Raw genomic sequence first — 21555 nt, forward strand, 5'->3', positions numbered from 1 at the left:
TGAATCTTCTGAACAACCAGGAGCCCTCTGGCTAGAAAATACCATCTGTTCCTCCCCATGGTCATGGATGCTCAAATAGGGAAATCCAAATTGCTGCCCCATTGTGGCTCTTACAGTCTCTGGCTGTCTGTAAAGAGTGACTGCGTAGTAGATCTCCAAGCTTGCTGCTGACAGTAAAAAAACACTATATTCCAGCTACATTTATACTGCCACTGTGATTGTGAAGCTGATGTCTTTGATTTTGCTTAGTAAGTCAGGCTGATTATGTCTGTCTCAGTGACTTTCTCCCCTCACTTGTCCCCCCCCGCCCCCGCCCCCAATCCTATCTGTGTACACAGTTTTGTTCCTATCTGGCTCAAAAAAAGCCTTTTTGTTTTGAAAAATTTTAAATAAAAATTATTTAGCAAAAAAAAGAAGTTAACATTTGCAACAGTTAACATTTGCAACGATTTTTCTATACTGTCAAGAAGATTGTTTTCATAGTTTGTTCCTTTGCTGAACCACTTCTGAATTGTCACTTTTGCCTCTGAGTTGTATATCTTTCCATGTAATGACAAACTCCCTGAGCACTCACCCACGAGAAGGATGGCAAAAGGGAGATGAATTCTTGGGGAAGGCTTCCTGATAGCTCCTGGGGCTCAGAAGGAGTCTTGGGGGAGGATGAAGGAATTCCTCCAAGGGAAGGTAGAATTCTTGGTTGGCCACTGTGTGAACAGACTGCTGAACTTGACAGGCCTTGGGGTGATCCAGCATGGCTTTTCTTATATTCTCAAAAACTATTAAACCTGCCAGGTGTGTCAGCTCTCTCTCAGCTGCTTTCGAAGATTGAGTGACAGACTGGGGGCAGAGGGAGAAGCCTGAGGGGAATTTGAGACATAATCCAATGGTGAAAACAATGTGAGGATTAGTAACTTTTATCAGCACCAGAACTGTGGCATATATTCCACATTACGCTTAGCAGGAACAATTCTGTGCCAGAGAAGGAGAGTGGTGAGAACCTCAGAGGCATGCTAAGAGGCTACGCTTGAAAGAGAGACCCAAGATGTTCTCCTGATGTTCTTTAAGAAATAAGATACAGGGGAAGTGAGATGTTGTGCAGAAGATTAAATCACTTTTGTCCCCTTTATGAGTGATTTATAATGTACCAACAGAAATGGGGGAAACCTGGTATAAGACAGAAACTGTAGGAAAAAAGACTGCACTAATGAGCTTTGGTGACAATGCAATTGATTACAATGTCACCACAGCTTATTAGCATGATTCCCCCCCGCCCTAATCTCATCAGATCTCAGAAACTAAGCAGAGTCAGCCCTGATTAGTAATCAGAGGGGAGACCACCAAGGAATGCCAGGGTTGTTGTGCAAAGGAAGGCAATGGCAAACCACCTCTGCTAGTCTCTATGCTTGAAAACCCTACTGGGATGCCATAAGCTTGACTGTGACCTGATGATGACACACACAGATCAGTGCAAATGCATACAGTTATTCCAGTTTACTATACTCTGTCCCACCAAAAGATAAAAATGTGGTTCTGCGTTGTCAGTGGAAGACAGAGTAGTGTACCTCCATTATAGAAAAAAAGTCCTGATATTAAAATGGCCACAGCGGATAAACCATGTGGTTCTCTGGAATCCCTTTAGCTATCACAGCGGTTTTAACTGCATTCGGCTTGGGGTCACCTAGGGCAGGGGTAGGGAACCTGCGGCTCTCCAGATGTTCAGGAACTACAATTCCCATCAGCCCCTACCAGCATGGCCAATTGGCCATGCTGACAGAGGCTGATGGGAATTGTAGTTCCTGAACATCTGGAGAGCCGCAGGTTCCCTACCCCTGACCTAGGGATTCTTCTCTGTCCATTGGTTTTTTCAAAACTCACACCTTCCAATTTCATTATTTTTTCCTGGTCCTCTAAAATGGCTACCACCTCCTTTCAATACAAAGTAAGTTCAGGAAGTTGCTGCAGATTAATTCAATATTGAGATTCCATCTTTCTGTGAGACAATGGCCCTTTCCGCATGGGCAATAAAGAGCGCCCCAGGGATGCTAAAAACAGCGTCCCTGGAGAGGGGTTTGCATGGCCGCCGCTGCTGCATCACAGCAGCACTGGCCTCGCAACCCCCGAGTGGCGCGAAGATGCTGCTTCCGAACCTCGCTCACTGAGCGAGGTTTTTCGGAAGCAGTGTCTTCCAACTGCTGTCATGCAAACAGCAGCGGCTGGAAGGTGCCATTTACCCCCCTCTCCCGAATGCCTTACCGTCCCCTCTGGCCTTCCAGCACATTGCACAGGCCAGGGGACACGCCCCCCCCCCCACCCTGCGACTCCAGAGCTGTCGCACAGGGGAGGGGGGCATGCCCCTGGCCTGTGCGACGCACTGGAAGGCCGGAGGGAACAGTAAGGTGTTTGGGGGATGGTGTAGCCTCTGGGCAGGCTGCACTGACTTCCCCACCCCACCGGGACCCGCTCTGTGCGAACGGTCCCGGGGGGCGGTGCATCAGCGTCGTTTATGCCGATGCACCCCCACAGCGTGGCCATGCGGAAACAGCCAATGTATAAGTTTGCTGAAATCCATGGGTTTATCAGAGGACTGCATTAGAGGACTGCATTAGAAGAGTCCAAGACGCTTTTATGGTGCATAAGCCCCCTTCTTTGAACTCCATAGATCCTGATGTACCTGCACCACCTCCTTTTATAGGCTCCCTTTCATCCCCAGTGCAAATCAGCCTTTCTTCCCATCCTCTTGCTACTCCTCTGCTCAAAACAACAACTGTCCATAGGTGCTTTTTCAGAGAAAAATTGTGCAGAACTGTTGGTAACATGCAGATTGGCCTGCAAATAAAAGGGCTGGCAAAAACATCTGAATATGGCTGTGGAAAATAGAACTGCTGCCAAACAGAGTAGATAATATTAGGCTAGAGTCAGGACAAGGCAGGTTCATATGCATTCATTGATGATCATTTTGCTCAATTATACTTACTTTGCATCAAGCAGTTTTCAAACGTCTACAGAACCATGAATCCTGCTGAAACTTGACATCCCAAAATGTCTTCAGTCTGGCATCTGCTACCAACTGGGACGGTCTTTCAGTATTTTCCTTGCTTAGAATAAAAAGTGAACTCATTTGCCTAAAATAATCTGTATGCAGAATGTGAGGTTTCTAATGACACTTTTTTGCATTATTACCTGACAGTAGAAACCTTTAAAGCAGGCACAGGTTATAAGTGTTTGTTTCTGATGATCCAACTATCTGTTTTCTCTACAGCTCTTATCTCTAGCCTACAGAAGATATAGACTTATGCCCAATGACAAATGTTGTAGAGCAGAAATTCCCCACAGTTCTGCGCTCATTAGCACTTGAACAGAATTCAGATATCTTGGCAGGAAAACAAATTATCTTCTCCTAATCCCTGGACCCCCTCCAACTATCCTTCACTGTAAACACTGCTAAATACAAATATCAGGGGCAGAATGTTCTGGGCATGGACATGCAGGTAAATAGCAGGATCTAAGACCAGTGGAATGGTGGCAACAACAGGGCCATATCCAGACAGGGACTGAGATGGTACTTCTAGAAGAGCATGCGTGGGCATCATTTCAGTCAGTCCTAGTTTTTCATATTCTTTTCTATAGTATATTGCAGCCAACCCAGGTTTCCAATGGAGTGTGCACCTAACAGAGAGCTGCAGCCAATTTTAACACTCTCATCTGGGTACATATAGCAATGTGAATTTCTAAACATGAACTGTCCCAGTCCTGGCTATGAGCATATTAAGTCTGTGAGGAAGCAGATTTGGGGTGGGGTGGGGGGTTGGGCACATGTGCATTATTGCTCCAAAAATCGAGAACAGGTAACATAATATCTTGAATTAGATCCATGTATGTCAGTGGAAAGCCTTTGCACTACAAAGAACAGAATAATTTTAGAGGCAATAATGGTCACAAGAACACATTTGTGTAACAGATAGTGAGCACTTTACAAAGCAGTTAGTGTTCAAATGGAAACACATTCACCAGCAGGCTACCTGCCCAAGCTGCAAGATACCAGCACCCCAAGGCTGCTGTTTAATCCACTGCAATGTAATCTATGGCCCATTACGCCTGGAACACTTATTTCAACACTGATCTCTGCACAGTGGGCTCTCTTCCCATTTCTCTTTTTATACTCAAGGAGGCTGCCCACAGTCTGCAAGGCAGTTTATCTGCTGAACTCTGCTGGGCCTCTGCTTCTCCCATACACAGGGATTTTTCTGCAAAGTGTCCTAGCCAAACTGATCCACAATTTTATCCCCCTCCCCTCTTCCTCATTGTTTCCGTTTCCTCATTTTCTCCCCTCCATTCGGGGAGATTGACTACCACCCTTTTTTTCCTGATTTCTTTGGCCTTGTGTTAGTTTGCTAGACCATCTCGATTTCTTGTCAATTACACTGGGTCTGTTGCTTCAGCAACAGAACTTCAGCATGCATTTATTTAAAAAAAGCTCCCAAAGCTTCTGATCCTTTTGAAATGGTGACGTGAAAAGTGGGAGGAATTGCTGTGATGGGGGAAAGTGGGGTAGACTACTGCAATAATAAGCAGTAAAAATATGAAGCGCTCTTAAAGCAATCGAGATCTCAAATTACAATGAACCATCATTTTTCACAGTCAATCTGAAATAAAGACAGTCTTTCACTTCCCCTGGAAAGAACCTAGACAGTGATGCTGGTATCTGAAGAGGAAGGAAAAGCCACAACCAGCCCAGGGGGGTGGGGAGACAGAAACTACCACAATATAATGTGATCCTGCAGAGGTACATCTGAGGACATGTGCAGAATAATGCACTTTCAATCCACTTTCAATGTACTTTGCAGCTGGATTTTACTGTGCGAAATAGCAAAATCCACTTGCAAACAATTGTGAATGTATTGAAAGTGCATTATTCTGCATGTGTGGAAGGGGCCTAAGCCGAATGGGTGTAAAAGGGTTGTAATTCTGCTTAGGAGTGTACTGATATTTATTTATTTTTATATTTATACCCCGCCCTACCCCCAAAATGTCTCGGGGTGGCTTACAGTGGCATAAAATCACTGAGTCTTCACCAGTTGGGTCTTCAAAGAAAGACTAACCAGAACATAAGAAAGAGCCTGCTGGATCAGACCACAGTCCATCTAGTCCAGTACTCTGCTACTTGCAGTGGCCCACCAGGTGCCTTTGGGAGCTCACATACAGGATGTGAAAGCAATGGCCTTCTGCTGCTGCTGCTCCAGAGCACCTAGTATGCTAAAGCATTTGCAATCTCAGATCAAAGAGGATCAAGATTGGTAGCCATAGATCGACTTCTCCATAAATCTGTCCAAGCCCTTTTTAAAGCTATCCAGGTTAGTGGCCATCACCACCTCCTGTGGCAGCATATTCCACGCATCAATCACACCTTGCGTGAAGAAGTGTTTACTTTTATTAGTCCTAATTCTCTCCCCCCCCCCCCCCATTTTCAATGAATGCCCTCTGGTTTTAGTATTGTGAGAAAGAGAAATTTCTCTCTGTCAACATTTTCTACCCCATGCATAATTTTATAGACTTCAATCATATCCCCCCTCAGACGTCTCCTCTCCAAACTAGAGTCCCAAACGCTGCAGCCTCTCCTCGTAAGGAAGGTGCTCCAATCCTTCAATCATCCTCGTTGCCCCTCTCTGCACTTTTTCTATCTCTTCGATATCCTTTTTGAGATGGAGCGACCAGAACTGAACACAGTACTCCAAGAACCTTGCCTCAGTTTTGTTGACAAGACTAAATGTTGTTGCTTCTAGCCCCAACTGGGCGCAAACGAGGAGCCTAGCAACCCGCCTCGCCTAAAATCCTGCCTTGGGACCTGGGCGAGCGCGCGGCCCCCACTCCCCTGCCCTCGGGTTAGGTCTCCACCCTGGAGGCGGAGCTCGTGGACGCGCAGGCACAAGTTTGGGCGAGGCGGCTTCAGCAAGTTCCGGGCCGGGACGGTGGTGGAAATCAGCGTCAGACTCATGGAGAGCGGCGGGAGCGCATATGGAGCGGCGAAGGCCGGCGGCACCTTTGACTTGTGGCGCTTCTTGCAGCAGCCACAGGTGGTGGTGCGCATCCTGAGCGCGGTGAGCGGCGGGGCTCGTAAGGCGCCAAGTGGGGGGGTGGGGGGGGGGGAGGCAGGCGGGCTGATTAATTATTTGCCGCGCCAGAGACCGTCTCGCCCTTCTTCTCGCTGTCCCGGGTGGAGTTTGGTGCGCCTGCCTTGATGGTGCGGAAGGGAGGGAGGGCGAACGAGCTGGGTAGGCTGGCCCAGGTGTTTCAGGAACAGCTTGAGGTGGGACTATTTCATTGGAGGGGACGGCTCGTTACCGAGCCAGGCACCTGTGCCTTGGGAAGGGAGTGGCCGGTAGTGTCCTGCGGCGCTATTCCAGAGTGGACGCCGGGGCCGATCCATCATGACTTCACAGAGGCCTGTCCCGAGCCGCTGCTAGGAGGAGTTTAGGTAGTTTGCAAAGTACCTGCGCTTCCGGACGGATCTCGTGGGACTGGCGCCCTCTCCTCCCCCCGCCCTGGTACTCTCCCCTCTGTGTGCTCAGAAGTGGAGACGTTGGTGCCCTTACATGCCTTTCCAGAACTGTGGTTAGTTAGGAGGGCTCCTCCAAGCGTCTTCGCGCTCTGGGGGGAGCCGGAGGCAATTAAACTCCCTAAAGGCCTCAGCTCTAAGTGCGGGGTTGAGGTGCAACCTGGTCATGTGGGTGTCAGCTGATGGGCAGGGGGTGAAGGAGGCGGGGGCGGCTCGTTTCAGTGTCTGTTTACTAGCTGGTGACAAGCATGTGAGTCTGCTTTAGGCTTCATGTTACCATGGGCGGCTGCCACCACTGCTTGGTGGGTCCATTTATTAGTGGACATTTTTGGGGGCAGGGAATCCATCAGTGCCCTGTAACTTCTGTAGAGGGTGAGCAAGAGGGAACAGGGGAGCTAGCGGCCAAGCTGTGTCAGGCTCCAGACACTGTCCTTCCTGACCGTCAGGCTGCCTTCTGAGGAAAGGTGCATCCTGCTACCGCTGTACTTACACTTCCGCTTTCCAGCACTTCTGAAGTGCTGCTGGACTTGAAAGTAACGGTTCTACTGCTCTGTGCTCGCCAACACAATTACCGTCGCCAACACAATTACCGTCTGAAACTTCTGCTTTCTGTCTCTGCCTCAGCATTGCTTTTTTCAGATCCAAGTCTCTTTTTTCTGGACAGTGACCAAGGATGCCTAGTTGTTGACCTGTAGCTAGGACAGCAGTAGTTCATTTGAGGCCCACTTTATGTTCTGGGAGTCTTAACATAGATCTGGAGGGAATTTTTTTTTCTCAGAAAGGAAAATTTTGTTAACAGAACCCTCAGATGGTGCCTTAAATATTATGTAGCCTTCTGTCATTTGGTGGAGATGCATCTTCAGTAGCTTTAGTGCTTCATCCCCAGTCTGCATAGTACTACAGAACTCTGCCACCTCATTTAGGCATGGTATCTTGCACTCACCGCAGTTACCACTTCCCTTCTCCTGGGTGTGAGATGAGACTTTTGCAAATATATGGGGTCTGCAACTTGATAGTGTACACAGAATGAGAACAGCCATGTAATCTTCCAGTGTGGGCAAAGACACATGAAGATAAGTGCTGTATTGGGGTAACAAAAATGAGGAACACACATACCGGATGTGGGATACATGGCTAAGTAGCAGTGCATGTGAACAAGATATTGGTGTATGGGTGGACAGTAAGTTAAATATGAGCAGCCCGTGTGAGGCAGCAACAAAAAAGGCTAATGCAGTCTTAGGGTGTATCAACAGAGGCATGACATCCAAATCATAAAATGTCATACAAACACCATACCTCACCTGGGATATTGTGTGCAGTTCTGGAGGCCTCACTTCAAAATGGATGTGGACAGAATGGAGCGAGTGCAGAGGAGAATGATGAGGATGATCAGGGACCTATGAGGAGAGGCTGAGAGACTTGAGAATAGTTTGGATAAGAGAAAATTAAGGGGGACATGCTTGTTCTCTGTAAGTATTTGAAGGGCTGCCACTTATGGGAGGCTAGGGAGCTGTTCCTGTTGGCAGCAGAGGGTAGGACTCACAATAACAGATATAAATTATGAAGAGAAAGGTTCCACCTGGATATTAGGGAAAACATTTTTACAGAAAGAATTGTGCAGCAGTGGAATCAGCTGCCTAGAAAGGTGGTGAGTTACTCCTCACTGGCAGTCCTTAAACAATGGCTGGAAAACTCCTGTCTAGGATGCTCTAGGTTGGTCCTGCATTGAGCAGGGGGTTGGATAAATGGCTTGCATGGCCCCTTCTAATTCTATAATTCTATGAGGATGTTTCAAAAGTCATGCTTACATAGATGCTTGGGGCTTGGAGGTTTGGTTGGAATTGTTAATGGCTTCATATCCCATCCCAGATGTGTTGCTGAATCCCCTCCTTACACACTGGAAGGTGCTAGCTTTATATTCTTCCTTTGCAGGTGTTTGCACTCATAGTTTTCTCCTGCATCATTGGGGAAGGTTACACCAACCGTCATCCATCAGAACAGCTTTATTGCATCTTTAACCATAGCGAGGATGCCTGTCGTTATGGCATTGGAATTGGTGTGCTTGCCTTCCTGGCCTGTGTATTCTTCTTCATGGTTGATGCCTACTTCCCACAGATTAGCAGTGCCACGGATCGCAAGTATCTCGTTATGGCAGACTTGGGCTTCTCAGGTATTTGATGCTCATGGGGGTGGTCTGAAGCAAAATATTCAAGGACTGGATATTTGTGCAGCTGCTACTGATTTTCCTATTCCTCTCTCCTAGCATTCCCTCTCCAAAGTCTGACAGTGATGCCCTTTTCTTGCTGTCAGAATGATTCGTGTTTGGATCTGACCTGGTGCCTGTTGGAGTCTGGTTTTTTAATGAATGAAAGTACCCTACAGGAGAAATGGCTTGAGTAACAGGCCCATTCTGCATGTAGTGCTTCCTGTGGTGCTCCCAGCCCTGTGGTTCCTTCGCAGTGCAGTCGTCTTGCATTTCCCTGTTTAAACACAAGGTGGAGCCCCACTGTCTGACACACAGCCACGATCATTCTCGCAGCTACCTGTCCCTGCTCAAAAGGCAAGATATTACCTTTTAAAAGGCAAGATATTACCTTATGTTGATATATAAATATTGTTGGGGCTGCTTTTGGTTGCTTTTGCATTTTTAGGGAAAAGCTGGCCAATGATTCCTGAAGGGGGGGGAACATTCCCCCCCCCCCCCACTCCTCTGAGGGATCCATGGCTGGCTTTTCCATAAAAAAGCAGAAGCAACCAAAAACAGCCTTAGCCGTATTGATATTATCTTTAAAGAAACAAAAAAGCAACCTTCATCTTGCCTTTTGATTGAAGTGACCCAGAAGGAGGGAAACCCTGCATTGAGGCCCCACAGTTTCCCTGCTCTCGCAATCTGCTGGGAGCTCAGAATCTCTCGCAGTTCAACTCTAATGGCATCAGTTCAAGAATCTCTGCCCCGCAGGAACCATATGCTTGCTGCGGGGAGTATGCCAGTGTACAATCAGCCACAGAAACACTAATATTGCAGTTCTTTGGCAAGAGTTCTGTTGGACAATGACTGGGATCCTGATGTTCCTCAGTATAAACAAGCACGCCCCATGCCCTGAAGAAAATATCAGCAGCTGCTTGAATGAGACTGCTAGGCAGTGTTAAGTGTACCCTGAAAGACTCTTGCATAGAATGGATACTGGAATCCATGTGAATCCTAGAGCTGAATGAAGTACTACACAAAGAAAAATGGTATCTGTGTACTATTTATTTATTTGTTTATTTTGTGCAATTTGTAAGCCACCTTTCACTACAGGGCTTAGGGCAGCTTCCAACATGTGAAACACGGATCATATAATAAAAAACATTTTTTAAAAAATTCTATCCATTAGATATTAATTGGATGGATATTCATGGCATAACCTCAAAAAGTCATCCTGACTGATTGGAGAGTAAGCCTAGCTTGCTCATAATGAAATTTCCAGACAAGTCAGATCATACTCTGATGTGGCAAAGGTAAGCAACAGCTGTGATTCCCCCAGTGAGAAAGAAACTGGAGAAAGCATAATGAGAAGTTATAGTAGAATGCCCATCAGCTGGAGTTTAGCATACAAGAGTGATTGGTATGTGTATGCTGTATAGCTTTCTGTTGAGTTTTCTGCTTCCAAACTAGTGGTGTCTCAGAACAGGGGCTAACAGAAGTTTCTGTATACTGTTAATAATATATTGCAGCTTTCTGCTCCTAAGCATTCTTTTTCTTTCCAGCCCTCTGGACCTTTTTGTGGTTTATTGGATTCTGTGTGCTGACAAACCAGTGGGCATCAACATCGTCTGTGGATGTAAACATTGGGGCTGATTCTGCTCGTGCTTCAATTGCCTTCAGTTTCTTCTCCATTTTCTCATGGGTGAGTGAGGATTACTCTCTCTGCCCCTCCCCTCCAAGAGTTCATGCTTGAACCTTGCCAGCTAGCCAGTTCAGGTATTTATCTAGAGACTGTCGAAGGCTTTCATGGCTGGATTCAACTGGTTCTGGTGGGTTTTCCAGGCTGTGTGGCTGTGGTCTGGTAGATCTTGTTCCTAACGTTTCGCCTGCATCTGTGGCTGGCATCTTCAGAGGTGTATCCCAGTGGGAAGTCTGGACACAGTGTGTAACAGACTTCCCTCTGTGATACACCTCTGAAGATATCAGCCACAGATGCAAGCGAAACGTTAGGAACAAGATCCACTAGACCATGGCCACACAGCCCGGAAAACCCACCACAACCACTATTTAGAGACTGTGGGGAACTAAGTAAAAATTGGTGGTTGTTATTTTGTACCTTATCACAGCCAGAACCCGTTTGAAATCTTACCTCTGCCATTAACTGACAAGGTTGCCTTGAGCCTTTCTTGACCTTAAAAAGGTAAAGGTAGTCTTCTGTGCAAGCAACCTGTCTTTACTAACTCATAGGGTGATGTCACATCACAGTGTTTACTAGGCAGGCTATGTTAGCAGGGTGGTTTGCCATTGTCTTCCCCAATCACCTACACTCTACCCCCAGGACCCTGGATACTAATTGTACTCTTGGAAGGATGGAAGGTTGAGTAATCTTGAGCTGGCTACCTGAAACCAACTTCCATTGGGATCGAACTCAGGTTGTGAGCAGAGCTTTGACTGTAGTAATGCAGCTTACTACACTATGCCATAGGGCTCTTTTATTCTGGGCCTAGAAAGTGCTATAGAAATAATGGTGGCCTATTTTATGGGGGAGACATGTTAGTATTAGGTAAGGTATTAGGGTACTGTACCAGAGAAATCAGTGATTTGTGGGGAGGGAATGTCACCTTGCTCTTCAGGGAATACTAGGAAGCAGCACATTCATAAGGGGCAATATTATGATCATAGGTTTTCGACTCTCTTTGTGGTTGAAAAGCTCTTGTGACACACAAAACCTTGTAGAACTCAGCCCTCTGCCATTGCTTTGGCACGTCTTCACAAAAATAAAGAAAAAACCAGAAACAATTTAACAAGCATAATGTTCAGATGCAAAAATTATAATTAGTACTATTTGGAGAAAAATGCCTGGAGAAAGAGGTGTAAAATCTCATGCAATCCTTGGTCCACAGAGCCTAGGCTGGAAACAACGTTGTAGTACATTCAGGAGCAAAGTAGTGGCATTGCCAAAGTTAACAGAACAAAACCATGAAAAGTTGGGGTTCAATTCCAATTGAGACTCAGCTGCAAGTGATATTGTTCTGATTTGCCTGTAAAGTCTCAGTGACAGCATGGCAAGTGTGAACCAATCTACTTAATTAAGAGCAGGTGCACTCTAATTTGCGGGACTGGGTTTGGTTCCCCACTCTGCCACTTGAGCTGTGGAGGCTTATCTGGTGAACCAGATTAGCTTGTTCACTCCAGCACATGCCAGCTGGGTGACCTTGGGCTAGACCAGTTGTTCTACGCTCTCTCAGCCCCACCCACCTCACAGGGTGTTTGTTGTGGGGGGGGGGGGGGAGAAGGGAAAGGAGATTGTAAACCCCTTTGAGTCTCCTTACAGAAGAGAAAGGGGGGGATATAAATCCAAACTCTTCTTCTTCATTTCTAAATACACTTAAGAATTTAAATGTAGGAAATACTGTAATTATCATTTATCTGAGCGGTAGCATTGGTGAGCTGCTGCACTCTGCTCTGCCTAGAATTTAGCAGGCCAGTGTAGCCTCTGGGGGGCTCTAACCCTTAGAGTTCGAAAATCTGCAGTAGAGAGAACCCCAAAAGGGGTATACCCTTCAGATTCTGGATATATGTGCTTGTTAATTCTGATGGAACCAATTAGTGTAAATCAAACCCTTATTCTGAACCAGTAGTCTGATTTGGAGTGTTTTGTTTTGGGGGTTTTTCAGTGGATCTGTTCAAGTTCTGTTCTAATTCAGGGTTTTTTTTAGTTCAGGTTTGAATCCTGACCATACTCGCTATCCCCTCCAAGCTACTCTAGTGGATGAATTCTCTTGTTGATCAAACAGATAACTTCCTGTCTCCGCAGGGGCTCCTGATCACTTTTGCACTTCAACGCTACCGCATGGGTGTGCAAGATTTTGCTAACAATTACGTTGACCCGGCTCCAGATCCACCCACCCCCTACTCCAGCTATCCGAATGTCAGCCACGAAAGCTACCAGCAGCCCCCCTTCACTCACATGAGAGAGGACTCAGAGGGCTACCAGCCTCCACCGGTGTATTGACATGCTACCGTGGTTAAAAGTATCTAGCAGGGATAGCCATGAGTGCAGTTGATTCACTGCTTGGTTGGGGAGCGGGCATCCACTGCTAAAGTGGCAAGGCTGCCAGGTGTTTTTTGTATGGGATAGGTTCAGGGATATTCCTGCTCTCCTTTGCCGTTTCTGAAAGTGGCTTCTCTTAAAGAACATGCTCTATGTTCCTTTCAGCTACGGGCTGAAAGTATTCTTTTTGGCTTGTGTGTGAATTATAAGACATGACATTGCTGGATCAGTGCAGTGGAATCCTCAAGAGTGGGCATCAGATCTCTTTGTTGTGGCATATTTCTGAGATAGGTGATACAACTTATTTTTTCCACCAACAGCAAGTAGAGAGTTAAATGTACCATTCTTTTATTCCCTAGGGAGAACTTTGACGTTCCTAATTAAGGAATATGTTTTCCCAGATGTGCCATTATGCCACTGCCTAGATAGCCTTTTTCACTGTATTCACAACTCCCGTGTAGGGTTCAATTCCCATGGCTCCTATGGTGCTGCTTTTCTAGATTGGGTGAAGGAGGTGTAGTTCATCCTTAGTTCTGCTTTTTCATCATGGATGGACTTGATGCCAAAGCCTATATGTGCAGGCCTTTTTGGTTCTGTAAAACCACGTGTATATAAAAATGTGGACTTAACTACTGCAATATGAGTAGACGTTGACTGCTGTATACCTTATCTATTCAGTCCTAGTTCACAATGGGGAGATGAAGCTTCCTTCTGGATTAGGTATTCAGACCATGAACTGCAGCTACTGATTCTGATATGCGCATATATTATGAGAAGGCATGACAGTTCCTATTCTGAGATAGAGATACAACTTCAGGCTTTCAGTGCCAACTTTTCCTGGATAAATAAAACTTACAGGAAGAACTGTCGTCTCCTTTCTTACACAATTGCAAGCAGGTTATCTATTTCCCAACTCTACTTGATATTAAAAAAATGTTCTCTAGTAGTAGGAAGAAGGTTCAGAAGTGTTGAGCACCAAAACTGAAATAAATATTTTCACTTCTACTGTTTGGCTTGTGTTGCAGTTTGATTTGTCTTCGCACACGTTAGTGGAGATCATGCACACCTACATGGGGCAGTGTAGTTAAGGGGAAATTGTGTCTGTAGGGAATACAGTTTGAGGTCTCAGAAGCTGCCATGGCAGACAAGCGTAACGCTAAGTTGTGGTTTTTAGGGTAGTCTCACTACATCCTGCTTTTATGACTCAACCCTCCACCCCTCCCCATTTATTGTAGCTTCAATACTTTAAGTTACTAGGGCAAAAAGGGCTTAAATGCTGTTAATACCCTTTACTCAGCTGACTTGTAAGCTTCAAAGGAGTATTTGGCCTGTTTTCACCGATTGAGCGATACTTTGAAAATCTATGCCTAAACTTGTTTCTAAGCATGTTTCTGGTTCTGACAAAACAACTAAATTCAAAATAAATAAACTTGAAGTACAGAAACTAAGACTACATTCAATATTTTTAAATTATTTAATAAGATTATGAACACCGGCAAGCCATAAACATCCCACAGCCTTAGTTACTATTAAAAAGAAAGCGCCATATTCCTAGCAGAGGACCAACAGTTAAAAGTGCAAAAGTATCCTCTGAAGCAGGTGCAAAAAACCCGTTTTTTGTTAATAGAGGCAACTGACACTAACAGTTCAATCCGAATAAATTAAAGACAGAACTTTAACCAAAATTGTACTATATGTAAGAATGTAGACACCAACAGTGCATCTTATACAAAGCTATTCTAGTCAATGCCCCTAAAACCAATGGGTCAAGGACTGTAGTAATTCTTTACAGGAATGCACTGTGAACTAGTCACATCACAGAACACTTTATCCCATAATATCTAACTTGAATTAGCGAGATGCACGTATGAAGTCAATAAATAAATGCTTTTATTCAGTCTGGTCACTTCATAAGGAGTTCGATAACTCCGATTTAAGAATCCCATACCAAAGAAAGGGGTTAAACCTTTAAAAAAATTCATTTAATTAAGAGGAACTTTAAAGGATAGAATGTCGGAGTATAATTCATGCCCGGTTTTTAATTATGAAACAGGTTCTGCTAGCAAGCCCAGCTGCTCTTTACTGTTGGGGCAGTTAAATCCAGAAGTAAAAAGGCAAGATTCATCAAGAGAAAGACAGCAACACAGGGAACTGTTTCTCAAGACAACAGGCTCCTGAAGGGATCCTCTGCTTAAATGAGGAAAACCCCCAGCCTGCTGCATTGTGCGCCTGCCTCGTTTTTCCTGGAGCAACTGCTTCCTATGCATCACCATTAATTCTGTGAGTCTGCTAAGTCCATTAAAATCTTGCTTCCCACTTCATTCAGTTTGATGGGCTCCACTGCATGATCTGACGGGCAGCCAAGACCTTCCTGGGTACGGTTATCTCTAAGCCTCTGTTTCCTCCTGGTAGGTTCTCTTTGTCCTCAGGCAGTGGCTGGTGTGATCGCTTCTTAAAGTAACAGACGCGGCAGACTGAATGATATTTATCTGCCCCTCCAATCACTTCTACCTGGTTGGACAAAAGGCGATACGTTAAATCCCTTACAAAAAAGCAGCATTATTCTGATAGTCTATAACTTATACTTTTGACACAGATGAGAACCCTTCTACAGAACAGACTCTTACCTCCTTCTCTATTCCCAGTCTTTTCGTGTAAGAGGCCTCCCGATAACACTCCATACAGACCGCATTTAATTTCACCACACTTTCTGCTAAGGGGACCAGCTGCAAGATGTTCCCAAAGGCCTACGGTGAGAGAGTCAGGCATATCATATCTACAGTATACGAACAAATTAGAAGCCACATGGAGAGAGGAAATGTCAGCTTACCTTCCTCTGGAAGGTCCCGTCAAGGGCCGCAACAATTACTGTCTTCCCTGCATTGGCCATTGCCTCAGAAAACTCTGCAATATCTGGAAACTGGAATGAGGGGGGAAACTACATTACTGTCTCTCTGCAGCATACACACTCCTCAGAAACTATAGCACATATAGAACATCCCTCAGAAACTATAGGAAAGTATTATCCAGGAAGAAGAAAATACGTTTTCCCTGATCTTTATTAATGTACATAACTAACTTGCATATGAATTTAAGATGGGTTTCTCTTTTTCAACATGACACATGTATGAAAAAAAAATATAAGCGTGAATCCTATAACTGCATTCCATATGCATTTCACTCTGGCCCCAGAGCAGCTCGCTTATTCTGCCACTAGAACTTCAATTTACAAAAAAAACAGTGGCTGCTTAGGGGCACTTGTGCAAGCGAACATGGTAGTTGTAGAGGAAGAGAGCTACACTACTAGAACTAAACACGTTCAGAATGTCATTGTAGGATCCAAGCTCTAGTCTTCCTTTGAGTCAAACAGAGTAAGATACGGAATATCCAGAAGTGTTCATATGATACTCTTACCTATGTCTACTGAATATAAGTCTGTATTCTTCTGTTACTTAAGATACTGCATGCAGAGGTGCTGTAAAGGTCCCCAACTGATACAACTAATTGAAAACTTGACAAATAACAGAAAGAACTTACAAACTGGCCCTCATCAATGCCAATCACAGCAGAGCTCAGGGCCTCTTGATGCACATCTTTGAGATTACAAGCTGACAGGGCCTCCATGGTGTTCCTGTCCAGAAAAAGAAATGTTTCTGACATCAGAATGGCTCTGTTCCAGGTTTTTGGTCTCTGGAGAACTGTCACACAAATGAAGTCTAGCTTTGAAAAAGCTGTATTAACATAGGGCAGAATCACAACAAATTTTATGCATTGGAACGATACAGCACCTGGTCACATGTTATAGTGAATGTGCCTACATCTATTTATGAAAAAGAACAAAAAAGTGTTCATTTTACAAAAGAAACGAGACCACTACCTGTGTAAATGTGGGGTTTAAAGCCTACGTTCATATGTAAGTGCATTTAATTTACCAGGATAATTACCCATCTCATGTATAAAGAACAATCAAGTGTACACTGTGTACATCAATTATACACGTGCTCAGTATAACTTGTGAACTGGGCGATTATGTATTTTAAAATACGGTTTATTTTATTTCTATCCCACCTGCTCCCTCATTGCAGTGGGGCTTGGGGAGGTTAAAACATATAACATACATGATTAAAATCCAGTATATAAACACAAAATTAACTTCAGATTAAGACATTACATTATATAATATGGCCCTAAAAACTCCATGATGTCACTTAATCATTTCTCCCATATGGGACGGGGAGAGACCTAGTTAGTGTCAGCCCTAGGCTGGTACTAGCATTTTGCGGGGGGAGGGTGTGTGTGGACACATCCAGTGGCTACCAGCAGCTTCACGGAAGACCAGAAGCAACACCTCAGAAGGAAATAGGCAGGTAGATGGGGCGGTTAGCTGATGTCACAACCTGTCACTTCCCTCAACCATATGCCTGGTGGAACATCTTGGTCTTACAGGCCCTGCAGAAATAAGCTAGGTTATGCAGGGCCTGGGTCTTTCTAAAAAGAAAGTTCCACCAGGCCTGGACCACAGTTGAGAAGGCTCAGGCCCTGGTTTGGAACAGCTTCTGTGGGCCAAGAATTACCAGTTTGTTGACACCTGTGGAATGCACAGTACTTCGGGGAAAATAGTGGGAGAGATGGAATCATAAATAGGAGGGTCCCAGACAATACATGGTCTAAATATAGTAAATATGAAGTACAGTAAAATGTTTGTTTTGTACATTAATAAAAATTAAAAAGTACAATGGTTAGGCTGTTGGATTAAGACTGAGGAGACCTAAGTTCAAATGAAGCTGACAAAGACCCCTTCTGTACATGCAGAATAATCCACTTTCACAATTGTTTGCAAGTGGATTTTGCTATTCTGCACAGTAAAATCAAATGTACTTTTAAAATATCTGGTTGTCTGTGCTCTAGCTACATATTAAGCTTTGTGTAGGGCAGTCCAAGATTACACATATCACATAAAATAATGGCAGATGAGTAGACAAAAATAATACTCATCTACATAACGATAAAGGAGTTAATTATGAAAAACAGAAGAAGGTATCCTAGACCAGGTTGTCCATCTTTGCCTTATTGGTTTTTTTGGTATAAGCTTGTCTTGCAGAAGTAGCTCAAACTGAGCTCAACAGGACTTACTCTCAGGGAAATCTTTATAAGACTAAAGCCTGAGTCTTTTCTATCAGTCCAGTAAAGGAATTATTTATATGCTTGTTTAATGTTCTTTACTGTGTTTGCTTAGCCATAGTAATGACACAAATATATCAAGAACCCTGATCACTAAGTTGTTTGTAAGGTATGAACTGGTTGTGTGGTTTAATTGAGCACATGCTAAGTATGCATATACGTCTTGCCCCAAAGTTATGATTTCTGCTTCCTCCAGAAAGCATGTCAAGAGTCTGTTTTAGCAAACAAACTGCCCTTTCTTTCCTCTAGCCAAAGGACACCATTAGAAGAAATTTACCTGTCATGTGTGGAGATCCCATTGGTACAGTAGCGTGTATCCTTGGCATACTTGATCAGCAGACATTTGTACTGTGCAATTTGGAAACGACGGACCCGGCGCATGAGTTCAGTGCTGCAAAAAAAAAAAAAAAAAGTAGGACATGTTTAGCAGCAGATAATAGCAAGGAGATTTGCCTATAAAAACTGTGGTCCCCCCTCTGCAAGATGGCAATATGGACATGGATGCAATCAGCTGGATGAAGACACAAACTAAAGAAGCACGTAGTCTGCTGTATCCTACCCTGTCCCGCAGGATCCATTCATGGCCCAACAGGAAGGAAGGCATTGGAAATCTTACCCTACCTTGAATAGAGTACTCAAACTAGTTAGAAATTGTGCTGCAAGTCAGATTCAGGGTACAATAGAGTCCTTCTCAGCCATGATACAATAGATATGCAACCCCCACTCCCCCAATGTGCCTTCATACAGTTTTGCCAGGAGTGTTGGAGAGCAAGCTGTGATACTGAAGAAACAGTCAGTCAGCTATATGCCACGGGTAAGCACACACTCCCCATGCCACTTGTGGAACTAAGACTGTAGGTAGACAATACTGGTGTAATAGGCTCAACACCCAGACTGCTAATTCTAATTAGAACAATATTGATTTTGTATACCTTTTCCCAGAGAACATGGGTCCAAAGATAACCTAAAATGGAGAGGGAACAAAGGATAAAAAAGATCAGACACATCCTCACCAAACACTGCCCAGAGCCCTCCGGGGGTAGAGCGGTATATTAAACCTAATAAATAATAATATACTGCAAATTGGCTCCACTGAAAACATGGTGATACAGACTCTCATCCAATTCAGGAGGTTTTCTTCTATGATATCAAAGACAAACTACTCCCCAGAGCCTCTTCCCTAGGCTGACTGTACTAACACCCAATCTGACAAACTAGTATTACTAATTTATTGATATTCGTGTTTTTGACTTTCAACTTATCTGGGAGGCCCAGGTTTGAAAAGCAGTGCCATGGAAGCTTTCTGGGTAACGGCAGGCCAGTCGCGCACTCTTAGCCCAACCTGCACTGCAGGGTTCTTGTGAGGATATAATTGAGGAGAGGAGAACGATGTAAACCGCCGTGGGTGTTGTTTTCAGAACAGAATGGCGGGCTACAGATTTGCTAAATGCCCTCTCCGGTTTCTGACTCTAGCAAGCCATATTATCCTATTCCCCACCCCTCCTTTCCCAGCTAGATAGACGCATCACCCAAAATCCAAACGACCCCTCTTCCCGCCCCAACCGTGTAACTCGACAACTGCAGCCCCTCCTGTCCAAAACTTTGACAAATATTCATATTATATTAGATGCATCGTCCCCGCCCCCGCTTGCCTGTATCTGACCGCGGGCCTTGCAAGGAGACCCCGGCTGTACTCCTGGCATCCACGGGGAGTTCATAATGCTGATCCCAACCACCACTCCTTTCTCCGATCAGAACCGCTCAAACTGATTTCGGGCGAGCGCCGTTCTTGCCTCCTTTACACCCAGAACGATGGCTTGTCCAATCAGAAAGAGCCGCGCCAAGCTGGGGACAATCAAAAGAATCTCCGCCTTCTCCGAAACTTGGCGGGAACGAATTTCATAGTACGATTTTCCGCTCCCGACCTGCTCCACGAAGGGAATTTGGGGCGGCTGATTCTCTTGCGCTCTGAGATCGGCGGGAATTTTTTTTTTGTCAGACTGCGCTAAAGGTTAATTGCCAGGAATGCCTGGATCCATTAAAATGCACCGGATAATTTAATCGATGTTCACATAACTGAAAAATGGAGGCGCCCTATGACCTGGTTAAGGATCCCAACTGCGACTTGGAAAATTCATGCAGCTATTTGGATGGAGCAGCTGGGCAGAGATTGTATGGCCACAGAGTCTAGGCGCCAACTTCCTCCAAGGGAGCTGATCTCTGTAGTCTGGACGCTGGAGAGCAACTGTAACTGCAGGAGAGCTCCAGGCGTCTTCCTTAGAGAAAGGGCATTATCTTTTAAAGAAAAATTTTAAATGGTGGAGAGTACGTCGCTCTTTATAGTTCATAATAAACTGTTCAATCGTGCCTTTTTAATACAATCAGTCGTAGTGTGAGTGTTCATGAACCAGAGCTCTGACAAAGTGGGTTCTGACCCACAATGAATTGGTAAATCTTCAAGCTCCCACAAGACCCTATTGTCATTTCACCCTACAACTAGCACAATTATAGTTAGAGATTCCAACTGTAGGTTAGGGAATTCCTGGAGATTTGGGAATGTAGCCTGAGGAAGGCAAGGCAGAGTTGGGGAGGGGGCTCAGCAGGGTATAATGCCATACAGTGCACCCCCCAAAGCAGCCATTTTATTCAGGAGAATTGATCTCTGTTATATGGAGATCACTTATAATTTTGGGATGTTTCCCCAAAACCTGGAAGCTAGCAAGTCTAAATATATGATGAGAAAGTCTAGCAAAACTGATCACCACATTACTTTCTAGCTTCATCTCACACCTTGTATTGGGTACAGTTTGGTTCTCCAAAGTGTTAAGCATTGAGACAAAGTGTTTGGAATTCCACGCACACACTGGTTGTTGATTATTCAGTAGTTGTCCCTGCTGAAAGATATGAATTATTACTGTTCTTTTTCAGGGCTTCTGTGCTATCATTTGAGATATAATTAAATAGCTGTCTGATTTTGGTCACACAATGAGGAAATGGCCAGTAAACCATTACAATTACTAATGTTTCTGTTGTTTGGAATAATGGCCAGGAGGGGATGGGAGTGTTTCACAGTGAACACTGGAATCTTTTATGGCCAATTTGCATATTCAGAGGCACTAGTAAAACGTAGCTGCTATCACACCTAACCTTCCGTCTATTGGGAATCTAACTATAAACAATCTTGTTTATTCAGTGTCAGTGCTGTCTGCATGCGTGTGTTCCTCTCCTTCCCCCCCATGGCTGTATTTCTTATACTCTAACAAATTAGTATCTATGCAATTAATTTTGACTGTTTTGTATGCACATTTCATACCATGATGATCCTGAAATCTAACAGCAATAAGAGAGCTGTAAAAAAGTATAAAAATAGCTTATTTCTGCCCCACACATTAGAGCTATATGCTCTTCTATTCATGCAAAGACTTTCCCTCTGTAAATGCTGAGTACCTTTGGACTGAACTGAGGGCCTGCATGAAGATTGCAAAATCGGTTGTCAGCCTGCAGATGGAGCCTAAATATCTTCTGGAATTACAACTGATCTCCAGACTACAGAGAACTGTTCCCAAGGGGTTTTGGAGG

The 21555-nt window shown here is 44.6% G+C and overlaps 2 protein-coding genes across 2 annotated transcripts; one reads left to right on the forward strand and one right to left on the reverse strand.

Moving 5' to 3' along the window:
* Positions 1-5927: 5927 nt before the first annotated feature.
* On the forward strand, positions 5928-13805 carry SYNGR2 (synaptogyrin 2). Its single transcript, XM_048491848.1, has 4 exons — positions 5928-6095; positions 8486-8723; positions 10304-10443; positions 12559-13805. Exons 1-4 carry the CDS (start codon positions 5991-5993, stop codon positions 12754-12756), a joined length of 681 nt encoding a protein of 226 aa, XP_048347805.1. The 5' UTR covers positions 5928-5990; the 3' UTR covers positions 12757-13805.
* Positions 13806-14255: 450 nt separating this feature from the next.
* TK1 (thymidine kinase 1) lies at positions 14256-19831 on the reverse strand. Its single transcript, XM_048487660.1, has 7 exons — positions 19629-19831; positions 18909-18940; positions 18254-18367; positions 16333-16426; positions 15626-15715; positions 15423-15542; positions 14256-15306 (listed from the first exon to the last, which is right to left on the reverse strand). Exons 1-7 carry the CDS (start codon positions 19692-19694, stop codon positions 15118-15120), a joined length of 705 nt encoding a protein of 234 aa, XP_048343617.1. The 5' UTR covers positions 19695-19831; the 3' UTR covers positions 14256-15117.
* Positions 19832-21555: the final 1724 nt, after the last annotated feature.

This window comes from Sphaerodactylus townsendi, linkage group LG03 (genome assembly GCF_021028975.2).
Source record: "Sphaerodactylus townsendi isolate TG3544 linkage group LG03, MPM_Stown_v2.3, whole genome shotgun sequence".
Taxonomy (NCBI): domain Eukaryota; kingdom Metazoa; phylum Chordata; class Lepidosauria; order Squamata; family Sphaerodactylidae; genus Sphaerodactylus; species Sphaerodactylus townsendi.